A 22,314-nucleotide genomic window follows, 5' to 3' on the forward strand; every position below is an offset into this window, starting at 1 on the left:
TTTCTTTCTTTCTTTCTTTCTTTCTTTCTTTCTTTCTTTCTTTCTTTCTTTCTTTCTTTCTTCGAGACAGGGTTTCTCTGTGCAGCCCTGGCTGTCCTGGAAGTCACTCTGTAGATCGCCATCCCGGCTCCAAGGCATTTTCTTAATTAGTGAATGGTGGGGGAGGGCCCAGGCCATTGTAGCTGGAACCATCCTTGGGCTAGTAGTGCTGGGTTGTATAAGAGAGCAGGTTGAGCAAGCCATGAGGAGGAAGTGAATGAGCAGCACTCCTTCGTGGTTTCAGCTCCTGCCTCCAGGTTCCCAGTCTGCCTGAACTCCCATCCTGAAGTCCTCTGATGACCATCTGTGATATGGAAACCTAAGCCAAATAAGCCCTTTCCTCACCGAGTTGTTTTGGTCACGGTGTTTCATCAGTAGAAACGGACTAAGACACCTCCTGGTGCACATCTCATGCACACACAAAAGAAGTTAGCTGCATCTTGACCACTATTCTGGATATGGAAACCAGCCTGAATAAGGACACTCCCACAAAACCCAACCCTTCTCTCTCCATATCATTCTCTATAACCCTCCAATATCAGATTCAAACGTTGTATAGCAAATAAGCACACATGAGACCTCATTCAAAATACTCAGAGGAATGTGTCTCTCTGTGAGAATGTTAGAGATTCACACTACAGAAGAACATAGGTTTGGTCATAAGAGTTTGTAGTTCAATTCTTCCATAAATTATCTATGGGCCTTTGGAATATATCCTTCTCTGTAAAGCCAGTACACAGGTTGTTACATCGATTGTCTTAGTTAGGGTTTCTATTCCTGCACAAACATCATGACCAAGAAGCAAGTTGGGGAGGAAAGGGTTTATTCAGCTTCTACCTTCCACATTGCTGTTATCACCAAAGGAAGTCAGGACTGGAACTCAACAGGTCAGGAAGCAGGAGCTGATGCAGAGGCCATGGAGGGATGTTCCTTACTGGCTTGCTTCCCCTGGCTTACTCAGCTTTTTTTTCTTTTGTTTTTATTGTTTTTTATTTTTATTTTTTATTAGATATTTTCTTTATTTACATGTCATATGATATCTCCTTTTCCAGTTTTCCCTCCAAAAAAGAGAAAAAATAAAATAAAATAAAAATAAAAAAAAAACAAAAACAAACCCCTGTTCCCTCCCCCCTCCTCCTGCTCACCACCCCACCCTCTCCTGTTTACCGGTCCTGACATTCCCCTACACTGGGGCATAGAGCCTTCACAGGATCAAGGGCCTCTCCTCCCATTGATGACTAACTTGGCCATCCTCTACTATACATATGCTGCTGGAGCCATTAGTCCCACCATGTGTACTCTTTGATTAGTGGTTTAGTCCCTGGGAGTACTAGTTAGTTCGTATTGTTGTTTATCCTAAGGGGCTGCAAACCCTTCTGCTCCTTGGGTCCTTTCTCTAGCTCCTTCATTGGGGACCCTGTACTCAGTCCAAAGGATGGCTGTGAGCCTCTACTTCTGTATTAGTCGGGTACTGTCAGAGCCTCTCAGGAGACAGCTATACCAGGCTCCTGTCATCCAGCACTTGCTGGCATTCACTATAGTGTCTGGATTTGATGATTGAATATGGGAAGGATTCCCAGGTGGAGTAGTCTCTGGATTGTCCTTCCTTCAGTCTCTGCTCCATAGTAAGCTTGCTTTCTTATAGAACCCAAGACTACCAGCCCAGGGATGGTACCATCCACAATGGGCCCTCCCACCCTTGATTACTAACTGAGAAAATGCCTTATAACTGTATCTCATGGAGGCATTTTCTCAACTGAAGCTCCTTTCTCTGTTATAACTCCAGCCCGTGTCAAGTTGACACACAAAACCGCCAGTACAGTGATTAAATGTTATATTATATAGTAAGTCCTTAGCCCTCCTAAGCTTCTTATTTTCATATCCTGTCACATCTGGCCTAGGTTAATTCAGTCTTCCTTATACAGTGCTCTTCAAACCTTGCCCATTCCACTGACATAAAGTATGGCACAGGGCCCCTTGGCCTCACACAGCTCAGTGAGTATTTCCCTGGCATGAGCAGCTAAAATAAGAAAATAAACAAATAAATAATAAGAATTAAAAATCACGGGCTGGAGAGATTAAGGCTCAGTGGTTAAGAGCACTGGCTACTCTTCCAAAGGTCCTAAGTTCAATTCCCAGAACTACCTGGTGGCTCACAACCATCTGTAATGGGATCTGATGCCCTCTTCTGGTGTGTCTGGAAACAGATACAGTATACTCATATAAATAAAAGAAATTAAAAAAAAATTACATAGTAGCAAATTTGTCCTGGGTTTAACACACACACACACACACACACACACACACACAGTAAAAAACGTGCATAATTTTCTTTCTGTTTTTTTCTTATCTTTCCTTTCTTTTTCTTTCTTTCTCTTTCTTCCTTTCTTTCTCTCTCTCTTTCTCCCTTTCTTTCTTCCTTTCTTCCTTTCTTTCTTCCTTTCTTCCTTCCTTCCTTTCTTTCTTTCTTTCTTTCTTTCTTTCTTTCTTTCTTTCTTTCTCTCTTTTTCTCTTTCTTTCTTAAAGATAACTCTTCCAGTAGACCAGGCTGGCCTCAAACTCCACAGACTCTGCCTCTTAGTGCTGGGACTACAAGAGGAGTGTGCCACCATATCCTGCTGATTTTTTTTTTTTTTTTTGTTTAAATACACAGTCTTGTTATGTAGCCCATATTGGCCTTAACTCATTATGTAGCTCAGGCTGGCTTCAAATCCATAGTAATCCTCCTGCTTCAGTTTCCCAAGTATAGGGCTTATAATCAAATTTACATGTGTGTACCATTATACCCATATTAATTTTTTAACAATCACAAATCCAGGGGGCCAAGCCTCCAAGGTGGCATTAGCCAGTCTCCTAGGTGCTGTAACAAAACACCTTGCAGAAGCAGCCTGTGGGCAGGAGTGTGCATGTGGCTGACATTTAGGAAGGGATATAGCCCCATCACAGAGGGAAGGCATGGCTGCAGAGTGTGGAGAGGCTGGCTTACTGTGTCTGCAGTCAGGAAGTAGAGAGCAATGAATATTGATGCTCAGTTTACTTTCTCCCAAGCAATGGACGTTACAACTCAAAGTCTGTGTGGGTCATCCCTCAGTTAAACCTGTCTTCAAACACTCTCAGATACCCCCAGATGTGTATCTTTTGGGAGATTCCAAATCCAGTGAAGGCTGACAAGGAAGATGAACCCTTATACAGTGGAATATGTAACTTGGCTAGAGAAAGTCCTGGACTTTGTCAATCTCCAGCACTACAAAACTAAAAATATCCTGGCATCAAATAGGAAAAGAAAAAGAAAAAGAAAGAGAAAAAAGCAGCAGCTGCTGCTGAATGGATATTGCCTTGAATTATCTTTTCAAAGTTCAAAATCCAGGTAACTTTATGAAATATTTCTTCAAAGCACAGAGCAAATGAGCCTTATCTGATTTAAAGCCACATGTGTGTGGTAAAAGCTCTCCTTGGTACCCATGATCTGTTTTGCATTCCTCCACAGCAACAGGATTTTGCTGAGCAAATAGAGACTGCATTTCTCAACCTCCTTGGCAGGAAGGGCTGGCAAGTGTGACACCATGGGGCGTGCTAATGTCTGTCTCTGCTGTCCTCCCAAAGAGAACTGCACCCCTCTTCTAGAGCTCCTTTCTTCCCTGGCCTTCGGGGGAAAGATGACTTCTTAGACGTGGTGCCACAGTGTGGCTGAAAGGAACTAGAGACCCCTGGGTCTCCCTGAAACAGAGCTGCTCCCTAGCCCTAGGATCTGACCTGAAACTATTTACATCTCTTATATTTGTGACATTTCCTGTCACTTGCAGCCAAACTCATAATGTGTAGACTGAAACCATATACCCCTATCTAGAGTGTGAATGTTTGACTTCCTCTAACCAGTAGAATACAGTAAAGTGGCATGATGTGTGTGACTGTGTATGTGATTACACTGCAAGGACTAACATCTAGTGATTGTCACACAAGCAGAAGGACCCCAATTTGACACCCGGCAACATTACTGTCCCTGGTGGTTCACACTTGTGGTCGTAGAGCTGGAGAGGTGGGGACAGGAGGCTATCGGGGGGCTTGCTGGCCTAATCAGTGCGTCCCAGGGTTCCTAGTGAGAGACTGTCTCAAAAAACAAGGTAGACAGCTTCTAAGCAACAGCACTCAAGGTTTACCAGTGGTCTCCACAGGCATACATGTACACTGCACACACGCACCATCACACAGAAACACTCATACACATATACATATACAAAACATATATACGTGTACACTACACACATAAATATGCACCATCACATAGAAACATTCATACACATACACAAAATATATATTTTCCTTAGTGGCTTTTTAAAAAGATTTATTCATTTTTTGTATGTGGGTACACTGTTGCTCTCTTCAGACACACCACATGGGGGCATCAGATCCCATTAGAGATGTTTGTGAGCTACCATGTGGTTGCTGGGAATTGAACTCAGGACCTCTGGAAGAACAGTCAGTGCTCTTAACCACTGAGCCATCTCTCTAGTCCCCTTAGTGGTTTATGTAAAAAATGTCATCTAATTAAAAAACTTTAAGTGTGTGTGTAAGTAGGTAACTAAGCATATGCATGTAACAAGCAAAGAATAGCCTTTAGAAGTTGGTTCTTTCCTGGGCTCTGGAGATCAAACCAAGGCATCCAGCTTCCCCAGCAAGTACTTTCACTGCGTGGGTCTGGGCAGTTTACTGAGGTAGCCATGTGACAAGGAGCTGGAGGGCCTCTGCCTGTGCACAGTCACACGTACTCAGAGGGGGATGCTTCCCAGTCAAGGACCACGTAGGACTCAAGTCCCAGGTGACACGCGGCACTATAGAAACTCAGCAGACACATACAGACATATATGTTAAACCATATGTGGATTCCTAACCCATAGAGACTGTGATATAATACCTGTCCATTGTTCACAACCACTTGGTTTATAGTAATTTGTTAAGTAGTGCTATAGAACACAATGACCAAGAATATTCATTATGAAAATATAGGGATGACGCTCTATTAAGTGATATATAATTAAGTACACCAAAAAGTCACCACAAAAGTGTATTCCAGGGCTGAAGAGATGGCTCAGAGGTTAAGAGCACTGACTACTCTTCTAGAGGTCCTGAGTTCAATTCCCAGCAACCACATGGTGGCTTACAACCATCTGTAATGGGATCTGATGCCCTCTTCTGGTGCGTCTGAAGACAGCTACAGTGTACCCATATACATAAAATGAATAATATATATATATATATATATATATATATATATATATATATACACACACATATATATATTAGCATATTCCATGACCTTCTGAATAGATAAGAAAATTCACCATAAATTCCTAATATAGCCCTTGATGAAATGGATACACACACACAAACACACATTTTATTGTACCTACCTAAGCAAATATAAATACATATATATATAAATAAAGCACATACAATACAATTAAATGCCAGCATCATGCGTCATCATTAAAATCACAGATATAAATAAAAGTATGTGGTGTTAGGACCACTATAGTAGAAAGGGGGAAGACCTGACTTTGTTTGTATGCATTTAAGACTTCAGTAACGGTTTGATTTTTGCTTATTTGGGTTTTGTCTGTTTCTATCAACAGCTATTTCCAATAACATTCAGACACACCTACCTTTTGAAAACAAACATGGTATATATATTTTAGCATTCTCAACAAGATGGGTGGGTAGCATGGAAAGGTTTGGAGAGAGGAAAAACAAGAGAGAAGAGAGGTAAGATGAAAAAATATAATTATATTTTTGAAATTAAGACTTCAAGTTATTATAGCTATATAATTTTGAAGTTTTAACTTCAAAAAATTTAAAGATTTGCTTTTTTATGCATTCCAAATAAGGTCTTGTTATATAGCTCCCTCAAAAAAAATCTTCTCAATAGTGTAGAAAAGCAATAAAATTTCTCATTATACAGGGCGCTAACATAGAACTGACTGAACATCTGAGGCTAGCTACATAAACAAGATCCTGTCTCAAAAAACAAAAGCAGAAACCATTAGAGCAAAAGCAGAGAAAGAGGGAGCCCAGGAGGATGGCAGTGAAGCCACTCGGACCCAGGAGTCTCTCAAAGTGACTTTGGGTTTGTTCACCGTGTGGAGAAAAGCAACTATGCCAAAGTAAAGAGCTGCTTCCCAACATGGGAATCTTCTCCCCTTTATCCTAGGAGTTTAGTGCCATGGGTCCCAGGTAACAGCGAGCCATGAGAACAAGAACTGCACAACAGAGGCACAAAGAATGGGTCAAAGTACAGAGCTTCAGTCTAGACACCATGTTGCTTGACATCCCTGAAGTGTTGAGCTGTGAGCTTTGTGTGAGATGGATTATTAATTAATTCCAGGCATCTGCCAGAAGATAAGATCAATCTTTTCTAAAAGGAGGACATTTCCTCGTTGGACTCAAATGATTTTTTTTTTTTTTTTTAAGACAGTAAGTAGGTCATGTGTGGTGGCACAGACCTATAATCCAACACTAGGGAATGGCTGCAAATGTGAGACTACCTTGGGCTATATGGTGAGTTCAAGGTTTCAAGGACAGCCAGGGGGTCTCAAAACACCAAAAGGACAAAAGCAGGCAAACAAACAAAAAATGAATAGAAAGAAGAAATAAACACAAGAGGGAAGACACCATGGTGCAAACAGTAGCTGCACAAGGACTCCAGCTGGAGTGTAGGCACGGAAACTCCTTCACGCAGGCAGCCTTGCATATGTGCATAGTGCACACAAATCTGTGAAACACACACACACACACATACACACAAAACTTCTAAAATTAGAATTATAAGCCCATGACTAACTATTTAATGGCCAGATTCCATAGTAGATTTGACACAGCAGAGGGAATGTAAGTAAAGAGGAAAATGAACTACAAAAAATTATCTAGACGTTAACAGGGATGTGACATAGAAAGAAACTAGACAATAGATGAGAACCCAGGACAACTGAGTAAAAAGGCCCAACATACAGTTGGTTGGAATAAGAGAGACAGCAGGATGGTATATGAGAGATTGCTAAGAATAGTCTAGAAAGATGAAAGAAACAAATTCAGACTGAGTAAGTTTAACAAATTTCAAAAAGAAAATATGTCTTAGTCACAACTACACATATAATCATGCAAAATAATAGAAACTTCTGGAGGAACTCTTAGAATTAGATGGAGGGGGAGTTGTGACATTTTTAGACAAACAAAAGTGAAGTTTGACACCTCACATAATATGTGCATCTATACACACAGTATGTACATAATAAACATATGAACACATATCTACATGGATACATATATGTATAATATACTTATAGGTATTGACTTATGATGGATTTACATTTCAACAATCCCCTTCTAAACTTAAAAATGTATTTATTACCCCATTCTACTGAACAAACAGCTAGGCCAGAGTGCAAGCAGCTGCTGCTTACCCGTCCTGCCTTTGACTGGGGTGGGCTTGCTGCTGCACCAATTCTGTTAGCTAGGGTGAGAAAGATCAGACTTCGCAATCTGAACCATGGTTTGCATAAATATATATTGTTTCTGCACTATCATCAAGGCTTAACATAGTGGAAAGAAGGGAGTTATGTGAGACAGAGGGACTGTGTTCTTGGAGAACTAAATGTACATTCTTTTTATGTACATATATTCAGAACATTTACAAAAGAAGAATATTTACTGTATTAGTCAGCTTCACATTACTACAATGAAATACCTGAGGGTGTCAATTTATAAAGAGAAAAGGAATATTTTGATTCATAATTCTAAAGGTCCCAGCCCACAATCAGCCCATTGCTCTCAGTCCCTGGTGAGCACAACTCACATGTTCTGGAGCAAACCACTAAATTCATGAGCTAGGACACAGGCAGAGACTATCTCCAAAAAGCGCTGTCCTGAAGCCCAAGCCTTTCTAATACACAGACCAGTGTATTAGACCAGTGTGACACTGATCCAAATCACAACAGGAAACTAACTGTATAGAAAATCCCCACTTCTTTCAAATGCCTAATAATTAAGAGCATTTATCTGGCTATAGGTTCAATGTTCATAACAAAAACAGTGACGACAAACTTTCCACTATATTTGGAAATTGAGAAGTATAATTTCATATGAACCAAAGAAACCACAATTAAAATTTAAATCATTTCAATTGAACAATAATCAAAATGCTACATATTAAAATTTTCAATTCAATTAAAGCAATAATTAGCAGGAAACTCCTAGGATTGAAAAATACAGTCATCTAATACTAAAAACTTCATGGATGTGATAAACACATTAAACACACTGAAGGAAAAAATCCTGTTAAGTGAACGGAATCACCAGGAAGGCGAAGACAAAGGCACTTAGGAAGAGACCCTCTCGTGTTTTCTAAGTGTAATGAGTGGGTTTGCAGCTACTGTGTGAGATGCGTCGCCTCAAATTTTGTCATGATGTCAGCACATTACCCATCTGACATGGGAAAAAGAGAAAAAAAAGAACACTTGAGAGATGTTAGAAACAGATGGCCTAATATCATCCGCAAATAGAGAATATGGGGGAGAGCCAATGAACCACATAGTACTGGTAATAAACCAGAAAATTTCCATAGCTGAAGTCTGTAGTTTAAAATAGCACACTGAGAGCCAAAGAGAACAAATTAAAACAAATCATACTTGGACATATAATGATGAAATTTTCTGATAAATAGATATGAATAAAAACATTCTAAAAAAAATTGTAAAACTACCTGCCCCAAGAAAGCAAAACTACAAAACTGGCAATATGCTCGTTATGGTGTCTGGAGGCCATCCTCAGCTACAGAGGGAGTTTAAGATAGCCTGGCCTACATGAGACACTGCCTCCATAAGGTGAGGTGCTGGAAGACGCCTCAGCAGCGAAGAGCACTTGTCAGGTTCAGTTCCCAGCATCACAAGTGCGTCACTCCAGTTCTAGGGGATTCAAAGCCCTCTCCTGACTGCCACAAGTACCAGGCATGCCTGTGACACACATATACATGCAGGCAAAACATGCATGCAGATAAAATAAATTGATTTTAAAATAAAAATAAGGTAGAGAACCCCTGAGGAAGATACAATGATCCAGCCTCTGCAGGCATAAGAATGAGCACACACATGTACACCAGCATATATGCCATGTGGTCGTTTGAATGAGAATGGCCCTTAGGTTCATATATTGGAATCCTAGCGCCTCACACCCGCTGTAACTGTTTTCAGAAGATTATGAGGTGTGGCCTCCTTGGAGTAGGTGTGTCACTAGGATGAGCTCGGAGGTTTCAAAAGCCCAAGCCAGGCCCAGTCACTTTGTTTCTCTGCTTTCAACTTGCAAATCAAGATGAAAGCTTTTCATGACTGCTCTAGTGCCTGCCTGCCTGCCTGCCTGCCCGCCTGCCCGCCTGCCTGCCCGCCCGCCCGCCTACCTGCCAGTCAGCCAGTCAGCCATATGGTCATGGACTTGCTAAAACTGTAAGCAAGTCCCCAACTGAATGCCTTCTTTTATAAGTTGACTTGGTCATAGTGTCTCTTCACAGCAATAGAAAAGCAACTTAAGACATACCACATACACATATCCACACATATAAATTATAACTATATGCTACATAATAAAAGATATATAGAAAATGTAGTGTTAATGAAGACTGAAATAAAAGATATAGAAAAGATACCCAAAAAATACAAGGTTAGTAGATGTATTAATAGCAAGCAAACTTTAAGACAAAAGTAACTTCCACAGGAGCCAAGATACTTCTAACTAAGGACACAAGGTACAGACATGACGTTACTTGAACCATATGGGTATACATTTAACAATAATAGCTCAAAATACAGCCAAAAGATGTGTAATTACAGGAAGAAAAGGAATAACCACAGTGTAGTGGTTTGGGTTTTTCAGAATATAAAAAAAGGAATGTGGTTTTTCAACACAAGTGCTGTCCAGAGCTGTCCAGGGTGAAGAGCTTTAGCAGATATATTTCTCTTTGTATTCAAAGCTGTAAGAACAACTCCTTTTGACTACAAGATTTCATTTTTCTATTCTCTCATTCTGAAGTCTTAAGCTTTTCTTTTGTAACTTTTAAGCTGAAGCTGGAAGCTCACAGCCACTCGAGGATGGCAGTGTCCCTCAGGCAGCTGTCTGCTCCAGTGTTCTGTGCCTATTAGGATTTAGATCTTATTTGAATTTAGAATTTCTGTACTTTCTCTCAGAGCTATCACATAAAGGTTTGATGTTACTCATTTCCCCTTAAGTTATGCAAGGATACTGCCCTACCATTTTCTGACTGCTGAACTGAGTGTGCACAGAAACTTTTAAGTATTTAATCTAGCACTTCCAGGTATTTTGGTGCTTGAAACATTTATTAGATATAGAAATCTCCCAGGTCCACTCTGCTTTGTTTTGTTACTGTTTTAAATTTTAATTACAAAAATAATACATACTCAGTAGAAGAAAAACAAAATGGAACAAAAATGACAAGTTCCTGCTCTTAGTGACTCCATTCTCCTCTAATTTTTAGTGGCTTTGGTTTTTATGTTAGACCATTTATGCTTGGAGCAGTCATACAGACTCAGATTCTGTAAAGTGCTGTGGACTTGTGTACCCATTCTCACTCCCCAAAGCATTCAAGTTTGTTGGGGAAGAAATGAAGGCATTGGTGAGTTACAAAGATGTCAATGTATTAGAGTCAGTTTAGGTGGCCAGGCAACAAATGCTAATAAAACTGCAGATAAAGAGAAGAATGTTGAGGGCTGGGGCTAAGCAAGGACAGTGAAAAGTCTGGGGAGGCAGGGCACATCCGAGGACAAGTCTATAGCAGATAGTGCCTCCCTCCCCAGGACTCGGCAGCTGGCGAGGCCTACAGCTCATTTTCCTTTTGTCATTAACTGTCATCTGAAAAACACTAATCAGCTTTTGAATGCAGCTTAGGAGCTATGGCTATCCAATTGCCTGGGCCAGTTTGGTTATTATACTAATCAATTTATTAGAAACATGACTTGAGCACCTCCCTTGTCACTGGAGGAGTATAGAGAATTAAGAACTTGAGGCAAGATGTCACATTGGTCCTACGGGTCACATTTAAACTTTTATTTAAATGCTGGCAACTCCCATGTCTGACCTCATCCAAATCTCTAGTCTTCTATTTTCTGGGCCTTCAGCCAGTAGGGTAACATACTCCTTCCCACGGCCTTATGTTTTAAAGGGTCAAGGTGTGGTGTCTGAATCATGCACTATTATATCATTAATAATAAAAACAGCACTGTCCACTCAGCCCTGGTGGTTATCTTCTGAGATGAGTGAGTGGCTCACTTCCTAGGGGCCACTGCCATTCACTTGTCTCTTCACTCACCCTTCCTCACCATAATTCCTTCCTGATTGTTCATCTAAGGCCAGGCCCTGTATAGAATAGCAAAGTTAAAATGTAAGGACTCCTAGCCTCTCAAGTACTATCCAGGAGGGATATAAATAAAGTAATCAAACAATTACATAACTGCAAACTGAGACAAGTACTCTGAAGAAGCAAGGGGAATATAACACACTTTAAAAGGTCTGAGAGGCCTGGACGGTGGTGGCATACGCCTTTAATCTCAGCACGAAGGAGCCAGAGGCAAGCAGAAGCAAGTGGATCTCTGTGAGTCTAAGGCCTGCCTAGTCTACAAAGAGTTCCAGGGCAGCCCGTGCTACAGAAAAACTGTGTCTTGGAAAAACAAACACACACACACCAAACTAACCAACCAAAAAAAATATCTGAGAGAGATTTTGGAAATTTCTCAATATGAATGTAAGTTCAGTTACAAGGATCAATATGATAATTAACTGTGATTTTAAAAAAACATTTAATTACTTTTTACAAGAAAAGCTGAAAATGGATGTCTCCAAACAGCACTACAGTTGTCTCCACAGCACTGGAAAGGACACAGGCTCTGTCAGCTCACTGGCTCCTCATCCTTTCTCCTCTAGCCTCACTGGTACAAGGCAGCTGCTATGGTTCCAAAACAGAGGCACTCAGGGCAAGAAGCAGAGGGGGGAGGGGTCCCGAGCTCTCTACTCACAGGAGCAAGACCCTTACAGAACGCTTTCTACCAATACCTCTCCATGTTGCATCAGTCAGAACTGGATCACACTCCCATCTGTAAAGCAATCAATATCCATAGAGAATGGGATTACCATGCTTGGTTTAGATTATTCATGTCTCATTTCCCAGCACAGGGGAGAGGAGCTCCCACTCTGGACAAGATACTGAACTTAAAATGTCAAGGTTCTTTAAAGTCAATGAAAAGGAGAAATGGTTTAGTAGAAAACATGGAGATAAAAACCCACAAAGCCCTCAGCACTAGAGAGCGAGCGAAGGAGAGACTCCAACGTCACTGAAAAGTTCCAACCTGGAATAACTACAACAACTGTGACAAGAATAACTGAGAAGAGAATGTGGGAAGAAAAACGGAGTTTGTCAAAGAAACAATAATGAATTCAACTTTTAGAGTGTGAGATTCAAACAGTCTGGTAGCATGAGGAAATCTCAGGAAAAGGACTGGAATGCAGAGTTTCCAGTGACTCAAGATTAGAGGGTATGTGAAACTATAGAAGAGAAAGTCATTGGTAGAGAGGACAAGGCTGGAAGGATCTTGGTGAGTAGCTACAACTGTAAGACAGTAAAGGATGATGTTGCCATAGGAAAAAAGGTGGGCTGGAGATGTAGCTCAGTAGTGGAGCACATGCCTGGCCTGTGTGAAGCCCTGGACTGAATCTCTAGCACAGAAAAAAGGGAGGAAGATATTCAGTCACAGCCAGGAGTCTATAATGACAGAACAGCCAAGAAGTACAGTTTCCACGGGATGTCATGGCTAATGTTGACTGCTGTACAGATATCGATGATGGCAAAGTACTCTTGGTAATTTTCATGGATGGAGGGACAGAGACCAGATTGTAAATATAGTGGGGTTGAGGACATTAACATAATGCAACTTGTTATCCTTTTTTTATTCTTTCAAGAAGTTTGAAAATAAAGAGAAGGAAAATAAAGGTTGTTAAGTTGTAGTGGAGGTCGAACAGATTAAGTGTACCCTGAATATCATGGTGGACTAGTAGGCACATGCCTCAGGGCGCAGAGAGTGAGGAACATGAAGGCCGATGGGAAAACACAGAGGGCAATGTCTACAGCAGGGACCAGGAGGGGCTGGTGAGATGGCTCAGCAGGTAAGAGCACTGACTGCTCTTCCGAAGGTCCTGAGTTCAAATCCCAGCAACCACATAGTGGCTCACAACCATTTATAATGAGATCTGACGCCCTCTTCTAGTGTGTCTGAAGACAGCTACAGTGTACAGCAGGGACAAGGGTGAGCAACAGCAATCATGGAGACCTAAGATGAAGACAAGAAAGACGGTGAGCTGGGCATGGGGTGCATGCCTTTAATCCCAGCACTCGGGAGGTACAGGCAAGTGGATCTCTGTGAGTTTGAGGCTAGCATAGTCTACAAAGTGAGTTCTAGGAAAGACAGTGCTACACAAAGAAACCTTGTCAAAAACAAAGACAAAAAAAAAAAAAAAAAAAAAAAAAAAAAAAAAAAAAAAAAAAAAAAAAAAACCCAAACCACGAACAACAAAAAACAACAACAAAAGAGAGGGGGTTGGGCCATGGCCAAACACTAGAAAATATTGAAATACTGAAAGAAAACAGGAAACAAAACCACCAGGAAGCGAAAAAAGAAGATAGAGCTTAGCAGAGATTCACTGAGGGATGTAAGCAAAGAAACCTGGGAATTAAAGGTTAAAGACAGAGAAGGGTCATCATAGTAAGGCACTGGCAAATTGGCAAAAATTAATTGCAACTAGAGCTGGAGTGCTGGGTCAATGGTCAAAAGTACTTGTTGCTCTTCCAGAGGACCCAAATTTATTTCCCAGCACCCACATGACATCTCACAACCATTCATTACTCCAGTTCTGGGAGATCTGATGCCCTCTTCTGACCTCTTTGGGCCACAGGCACACAATTGGCATACATACATGCATGCGGGCAAAATATTCATATACATAAAATAATCTAAAACGTTTTTAAAAACTGATTGGTAAAACCTTGAGAAGAGCACAGGGTGGACATATGCAGCACTATGGGCATGCATTCATTCTCTCAAGAAACGTATACAAACCCCAAATCTGCTGAGGAGCTTGTGAGGTAGGCACCAAGGAAGCAGTTATAGAGCATGCCCCTTCTGTGGCTGATGATACATGGATATCCCTTTATGTACTGGGTTAAGTTCCATCACATCATATACACTGTGAGCAGTTCAAATAAAAGCATTACACTTATATGTATAAATGTATAAAATTCATACACATGTAAATAAAAAATACATGTCATTAAAGACTGATACAGAACAACAAAGGTATGTGAGAAGGGAATGCAAGAACAGCAAACCAGTGCTCATGGGAGCAAGCACAGCAGGTTCTTGATAGTTGAACTCCTGCTAGTTCAATGTAAAGGCTTTGTACAGGGAAGGAGAAGGAAAGAAAAACAGCTGGCCAGTTTGCAGAGAAGCAGTGAAGCAGATTCTAGAAAGCTGCTACGGCTTCTGAAATTCACAAAGCTTTCTAAAACTTCTTTCCACAGAAGCAAAAACAACTTGTCTAAGACTCCTGGTAGCTCCGGCTGCAGACAGACCCTCGTATATGCCACCATGGGGTGGAATCAGGTCACAAAGAGGCCAAAGAAAATAACCTGAAGAAGAAAGGGACTTTTAAAAGAAAGTAGCAAAAAAGATACAAATCTACTAATTATCAGCATACCAACTTCTGCATATGTTACACAGAATTTCACCTACCTTATTATACTTGGGCAATAAACAGCAGAAAATGAGTATGTGTGACCCTTAATTGGGTGTGTTAATCATGTTTAAGTAAAGGAACAAATTTTATTTCAGTAGCCATGTCAATTTTATTTCTGTCATTCTTTTCCTTACCTTGGAGTAATTGGTGTTTAACACTGGGGAAGAGATCCCTTCCTCCACAGAAATGTGCATGGAAGGACTTATTAAGCAATTAACCCAGGTAGGCAAATAAACACTCTCATGAAGCAGCAACATTAGCAGCAAGAGACATGGTGGGACATAAACAGAATGACAGAGTTTGTACTGTAGAAAGAAATGATGTAAGAACTTCTGTATAGGGAAATTGATAGTAACAAAGGAGACATTAAGATGAGGTAATGATGATGCTGATGCCACATTTATTATGGGCAAGTGCTTGTTCTATGTTTTTATTTGCTATTCACCTTTATGAAATGCACTGGACACCTATTATTGTTCCCAGTTCAAAAGATTGCCCACAAGCCCATGATTCCAGGATGCTATTTCTTGATTGCCCTTTGGCAAAGAGCTAGCTTATCTAATCACTGTGACTACACATCTGACACTTGAAGCAGTTAGGGAGGTGCAGAGCCGATACTCAGGACATCAAAAGTAAGTAATGCATATCAGACAACAGCACGGAAGCCAGCCTCTGCACAGAAATAGTCTTACTTGTGTCAAGCTTCTCTTTGAATAAAACACTGACATTTTCCTGGTGTTGGGAAGCCTGCTGCTGGCTTCCAAGAGCTCTGGCGCCATACCATGCTGTCGCTGTAACAGCCCTTCAGTGAGCTATCAAAAACCCAGCTAGAACATTTGACTACAGTAGTGTGCTTGCCATCAAAACACTAAATTGCAATATTTTATATTTATCTCTATTAAATTTAGTGATGCTGTATGAATGCTAACATGGTCTTACACTAACATAGTCCAGTCATGGAGAGGTCATCATAATACAGTGACTAAATACATGTATTTATGTAATAGTAAATGCTTCTCAAGTCAGAGTCCCCTTTAACAAGGAAGTGGTATGAAGATGTCACTGTTTCTCCAAAATCTATTTCCAGAAGCAATGGCAAGAGATATGCAGGATATCACATTCATACTGGAAGTAGTTTGGAATAAGACAAAGATTTCAAAAATGAGTCTAGATGAAAGGGTTGGAGTTAGTTCCCTTCCGGCTTGAGAAGCAATGGTGAACCTGAACCTGAGTAAGTTGTCAAGTCTCTACAACCTTATGAAGCCATAGCTGTGTCCAGCTGCTGGACAGGAGGAACTGGGTTTTCCTACAAAATATGGCTTTGGAAAGTGAGGCCAAGGGACATAGAGTGCCCTGGAGGCTGGAGCCCAATCGCCTACAACACTACCATAGACAGTGAGTAAAGACAGGCTTGATAAGGGATCAGGGCTGGCTTACTTGCAGCCTCTGCCTTGGGACAACTGTCCTTCATTTTGCAATGAAAAGAAAGGATTAGATTAAAGTTCTAATTAAATAAACATAAGAATGAATAAAGAAACAAAGTCTTGTCAAACAAACTCTACAATGGCATTTAGACTAGCCTTTCTCCAACCTCAGCACAAACTATGTAGGCAAGGCAATACTAATCGTCACCACCCTCGAAGCAAGAATCAGAGTAACTGTTTCTATTTTAGAAATACAGATAAGATGGTCTTATGAGCAGATATTTTTAAATGGACATAATGACAGTATAAAGATATCCTGACCTTTTCAAATGAGTAAAATTACTTGATACCTACATATTTCTCCACATCCCTTCTTTCAAGAAGCTATCTGCTGTTCATCTTGCCTGCTAAGTTTTCCAGAATAAGACAGACTGACTGAAATGCTAAAGACTCCACCCAGAGAGTGCACCTCACTGCATGACTAATTCCAGCAACCAGGAGAAGCCCCAGCCCCTCAGAAGGCCTTTCTTGGTCAGATTCATCACTTAGTCATTAGATGTGGCTTCACTGTCTAAACGATCAACTCCTGTAGCTTATTCCCATTTCTCACTACTTACTACATGTGGTCAGTCCATTTATTCATTTTATTAAAGTAGAAAATATGACCTAATGGTCTGTTATTTTATATATGATATATGTGTATATAAATACATATATATACACACACACATATACATATATATATTATGATGAAAGGAATAGAAATCACAGAAGAGGAAAACATGGCTGCAACCTTCTATTAGGAATAAAAACTGCCTCAGCTCTGGCTTCACCAGTACTGTATTGACTAGTCACTAGAAGGGCAAGTATAACCTTTCCTTAAGCCAATTAAGGCAAATGATTCTAGCCAATGGCAATCCATCCATGCTGCTCACCTGGAAAAGGCAGCCCCCAGCACAAAAGCAGCATACTCCTTCACCAGGGGTTCTGTGCTGTTGAGCCCATTAATCACCACTTGAAGGCCACCAAAGGACAGCAGGTCCTGTGCGTTATCCATCTGCAACAAAAGCATTGCTTAGTACAGGACAGTCTTGGGGAGGGGTGGTGGAGAGCATTCTTCTGATAGCTGTTCTTTAATGACTAGCAAAATCAAATATATAAGACAGATGAAGAGCAGCAGTGGCCTTCTGAGTAACTAGAAAGGTGCATTAAAACTGCCTAAGTTCTAAAGGAATCTTACATTTGAGAACTTCTCATTCATGCAACACCATTTATAAGCACCTGCGTGGGAATCCACAGAAACGGCACCTAGCTCTTGCTCATGCCAAACATGTCTCAGAAAACTCTAATGCTGCAATGAGTCACAAAGCTTACTCCAAACATGCAAGCTGTTAACACAAAGAATCTGGCATCATGGCGCCACTAAACAGTGCTGTGTGTCCATGGATGTCCAAACACAATGGAAGCAGTGGAGGAAAAAAACCCTGACTTTTAATTAGAAACCAGGGACTATAAAAAGAAGCCCTGCTGATGGGGCAGGTGTAGCGTGGTGTTGCATGGCATAGCATGGACGTGTGTGCAGAGGTGGGGGGATGTTTGGGGTGGGGTGTGCTACAAGAATACTAGGAGAGAAGTAACAATATTATCCTTTATTTGGTAAGGTTGACTGAATCTGAAGACATTTATTTTAAAATCTGTACAAAAGTCAGTTTCCCAAAGGCTTTGGCCTAGGTCTGTTTTACTAACCTTAGCTACATGACAGCAGTGCTGAATATTTTTATCATCATATAACTGATAAGCTGAGTGACTTAAAACAATGAACGCAATGATTGTAAAAAGGTTTCACTACAATAAAATCAATACTAAATAATCACATTGATGTCTTATGATATATCCTAGTTTGAGATTACTAGTGAAGTTACTAAACTCTGTGTTTGCATATATACACGAAAAGACAGAATCTTACTATCATTGCCCCTCAAAGGTAACCTCTTGCCCTTTTGATGTACTGCACAGCAAATGAGGAAGTCTCAGAAGCGAGGGCCCAGCAGCGATGTAATCAGTGCCTACTTTTCCCCTAGAACTCAGAGCTGGTTCCTATCCGACTCTGTCCTTGCTTCTGCCTCCTAACTAGAAAGTAGGCTCGGAGAGAACAAGCCAGTATAAAGCATAGTATAGCATAGTATAGCATATGACCTTTCCATGCTTTTGGGTGGGCCTGGCCTACTTTTAGCACTTGGATGATCACTGTCATACATTTTGATAGGATGTCTACAAAAGCAGGTTTTCCCATCCACTGTTCCACTCAGTGACTAGAAGAGTGAAATGCATAGAGTTAGGTGTTCAATGATTAACCCTTGAATTAAGGAATAAAAATTTAAACTATTCCCAAAATAAAACCCCACTATGAATTTAAAAAAGCAACCTATAGTGTCGGTGCCAACACATGGGCCCGGAGAAAGTAACATTCAGCTTAAAGTCTAGCTGCCATGGATGTCCAAGGTCACATGTAGGATTCTTCTGTCCCAACCTGCCCCTATGCAACCTGCCCCTAATAAGGAGACAGAATGGGGCACTTGGTTGAAACAACTTTCTTCCTCATACATTTGGCTTTAAAACTTATCAATTCATTCTTTTTTGTTCCAGGTTTCCAAGATACAAACTCATTTCTCAAAATTCCATCAATCCACATCTGGGATGGTCACTTACCAAAACCTGGCAGAGCAGCTTGCCTTTCTATTGACCCCAAAGCAACAACAGAGCCTGGGTCTGTTCGAGATTCTGCTTATCTACATGACAACAATTCCATGAGATATGAATTGTATTTTTGTACACCTTTGAAGGTGCTCTATCATCATTTGACTGGTAATGAGAAAGAAAAGGTTCATTCTGGCCCACTCACATACCAAAAGCTGGGTTCTCCCCAGAGCCACACAGAAGATGACAGGCTTTCTCAGACTGCCTTGAGGATTGGACAGGAATATAGGAAGAGAAACCATCAGGAAGGGACAGAGGCGACCAGGCTAGCAGTAGGAAAATTTAGAGCACTCCCAGGTGGTAAGAGAAGGGGAGTCGGAGAAGGAACATTGGGGAAATAATGGAGGAGTCACAGAGGAGAGGCCAATTCTCTGCCCAGGGCAGACAGGCACACAGAGGCCTTCTTCATAAATAACTCACAAACTGTTTCCTACACATAAGGTTTTGCTTTTCGCATATCCTGTTTTAATAATTAAAATACGCTGCAAGGGATCCTTTGGCAGACCCAGTTCTAGTCCTTGAAGCCCCTGGCTCTTTAGGCCCCTATTCAGTGAATTTAAGAGTGGAAATCAACTCAAGGTCCTGGCTGGAAAAGTTCTTTTTGCCTCAAAGTTAGCATTACACCACCCAATTCTCCATCACAACTAGAAAGCAAGATGAGCTATGTATTTTGGAATCTCCCTGAGAAATCACAACTTACCAGGGCACAATAGTACACTAGTCCAGGTCAGTGGCCCAGAAGGGCACTTCTGCCAACGGAGGGAGTTTGTCCTTGACCAATGTGGTTTTATGATAACCTCTGGCTGAGTCTGGTGATGCCCAAGGAACTGTACAAGTGGGATGGGATGCCACCCGGAGGATGACGCTGCCACGGGACTGCAGAGGGAGATTTTGCTGTTGTTGGGTTATTGGTTATTTTAGACTTTGTATAACTCCTTCCCTTATAGGCATGATAAGCTAGTGATTTTAGCCTTTCATGTGAACTAAAGCAAGACTCTTCAGAAAGCTGAGATCCACCCAAGTACATTAAAAATGAAAAACATAATAAAAGCTGTCAACACCAGAACAAGACCGAGCTGGTCAGTAACCCCTGGAAGCCTTGATCCTTAATTATCTCTAATGGAAAAGTTAGAGGATGTCTTTTCACCCCAAAAAGGACTAAGAAGGGGAGAGAAAACTCATGCTCATTTTTTTTCTCCTCGTGAGAGGGTCACAGTCTTGCTCTTTGGGGTCTGAGAAGGAGTTCTAAACAGAACAAGAAGATGAACAGAGCCGCCCTGCAACCCCTGCAGACAGCACAGATGCATTCTCCACAAAACCCAAATGGAAAAAATAGGCTCGTTTACAGAGAATAAGGACACTGTGATGGGGTGGGGTGGGGGCACTGGGGCTCCAGTCCGCTGGGTAAATATCTCAAACTCTCGCTTGGCTATGACTGTACAGCCCCTTGGCCACCATTCCAACAGCTTCCTATCAGGGCTTTGTCCCCACCCAAGCTCCCCATGGTGCTCAGATTCTCAATGCAACAGTTGGAGGGGCTGTTTTCACCTTACCTCTGCCACTGGGCTCCAATCCTACTCTTTCCCATGGCCTGTGAGGTTCCATGGTCTCTTCCTTTTCTCTCAGATCCAGTCAGAGTCTAGACATGCCCCACCACCTGCCCACCACTTCCTATACTATTCTTTTGTCCTTTTTCGTAATTTTATTACCTTTCAAACAATTATTTGTTAAATCTGCCTCTCAGTCTCTGCTAGAAAATAAGGTCCAATTTTGTTCGTAAATACACCTCAAGTGCCTGCATAGTATCTGGGACACAGCAGACTCTCCATAGGGTCACTTGCTGAAAAAAATGTTGGCTAAATGAATACTTGGCCTTAGTTCTTCTTTACCTCTATTTTTTGATCTTCATGGAAAAGGTGTCAGTGTTCTATGAGAAGTACACTGGTCAAAAATCGAAAAGCTTAGAATTTAGTATAGGACTGAACTTTTTACAAATCCCAGCTCTCACTCAGTAGCTGGTTTGTCCTCAAAAATCACACCATCTCCTTGAACTCCATTGTCCTCAGTTAAAAAGTAGGAGCTTGCAATTCCCCCTCTGACCCACTGGAGCCCAGGAATGTGAGACCATCCTGGATAACATAGTGAGGCTCTAACTCAAAAACAGAAAAACAAACAAAAAGAAAAAAAATGAGACTAATAATGGTACCTACTCAGGGCACCTTGGAATTAATCCATACAAAGCACTTGAAGCAGTAGATCGTCGAGAGGGCTCAATATTAGTATTAGATGTTTGAATGGTTACTTTCTCACTTCAAAACTCAGGACTAAGGGACAATCACAAAGAGCAAAAGGATAGCCCCAGCTTTACCTCTCTGGTGCCTTTCTCTCCTTGTCTGAGCTCCAGTTGCTCCAATCTGGCCCAGGCCTTCAACTGTACCAACCCACCTCTGCCTTAGAGTCTGTGCACGTAACTTACTATGCATGGAAAGTTCTAATACAAAGACTGGTAAACTTTTCTAAAGTTCCTAACAATAAGTAAACTTTCTCCAAGATTCTTTTCTTTTTTCTTTGTTTTTTGTTTTGTTTTGTTTTGTTTTGTTTTGTTTCTGAGACAGGATCTCTCTGTGCATCCCTGGTTATTCGGGAGTTCCCTATGTAGACCAGTCTGGCTTCAAATTTGCAGAGATCTGCCTGCCTTCCAAGTACAGGGATTAAAAGCATCTGCCACCATGCCCAGCCTCAAATTAAAGTAAATAAATAAATACAACAATTTTATTATTTTTTGAGAATTTCACACATATATAAAACATACTCTGATTATACTAATCCTTTCTTCTTCCCCTAACTACTCTGATATTCACCCCAACCTCTCCTAATTACATGTCCTTAAAAAAAAATGCCCTACTGAGTCTAATTTGGGCTGCCCATGTGTGTGTGTGTGGGTGGGTGTGGGGTCATCCACCAGGGTGCACACCTGTAAAGACCAGTTCCTCTCCCTCCCTCAGCAGCCATCCACTCTCCTCAGCTTCTCAGCCGGGGCGGGGCTTCTGAGTCCCTCTCTCTCCACACCTGACTGCTGACTGGCTTCATTTTAGGCCTGTTTTGTAAGCACAGCTCCTGTGGGCTCAGGTTATATTTAGAGGACACAGTCACTCCTGCACTCTCTGTCTTCTGGCTCTCATGGCACTTGTGTCCTCTCTTCCACAATGTTCCCTGGCCGCTGTAGGGAAGGTGAGTGGAACAGTAGTGATATGAA

General features: G+C 41.3%; 1 protein-coding gene and 1 non-coding gene across 6 annotated transcripts in view; one reads left to right on the plus strand and one right to left on the minus strand.

The window, feature by feature from the left end:
- Sil1 (SIL1 nucleotide exchange factor) overlaps nt 1-22,314 on the minus strand; it is a 255,742-nt gene that overhangs the window by 37,644 nt on the left and 195,784 nt on the right. For all 5 annotated transcript variants that reach the window (XM_031365349.1, XM_031365350.1, XM_031365352.1 and 2 more), the window contains one exon: nt 17,237-17,358. In XM_031365349.1, the coding sequence (XP_031221209.1) occupies nt 17,237-17,358 (122 nt within the window). The remainder of the gene's footprint in view (nt 1-17,236; nt 17,359-22,314) is intronic.
- LOC116087921 lies at nt 8,419-8,520 on the plus strand. Its single transcript, XR_004117696.1, has one exon. It is a non-coding gene; the product is annotated as a small nucleolar RNA U13 (small nucleolar RNA).

Source organism: Mastomys coucha, unplaced genomic scaffold (genome assembly GCF_008632895.1).
Source record: "Mastomys coucha isolate ucsf_1 unplaced genomic scaffold, UCSF_Mcou_1 pScaffold13, whole genome shotgun sequence".
NCBI classification, from domain to species: Eukaryota; Metazoa; Chordata; class Mammalia; order Rodentia; family Muridae; genus Mastomys; species Mastomys coucha.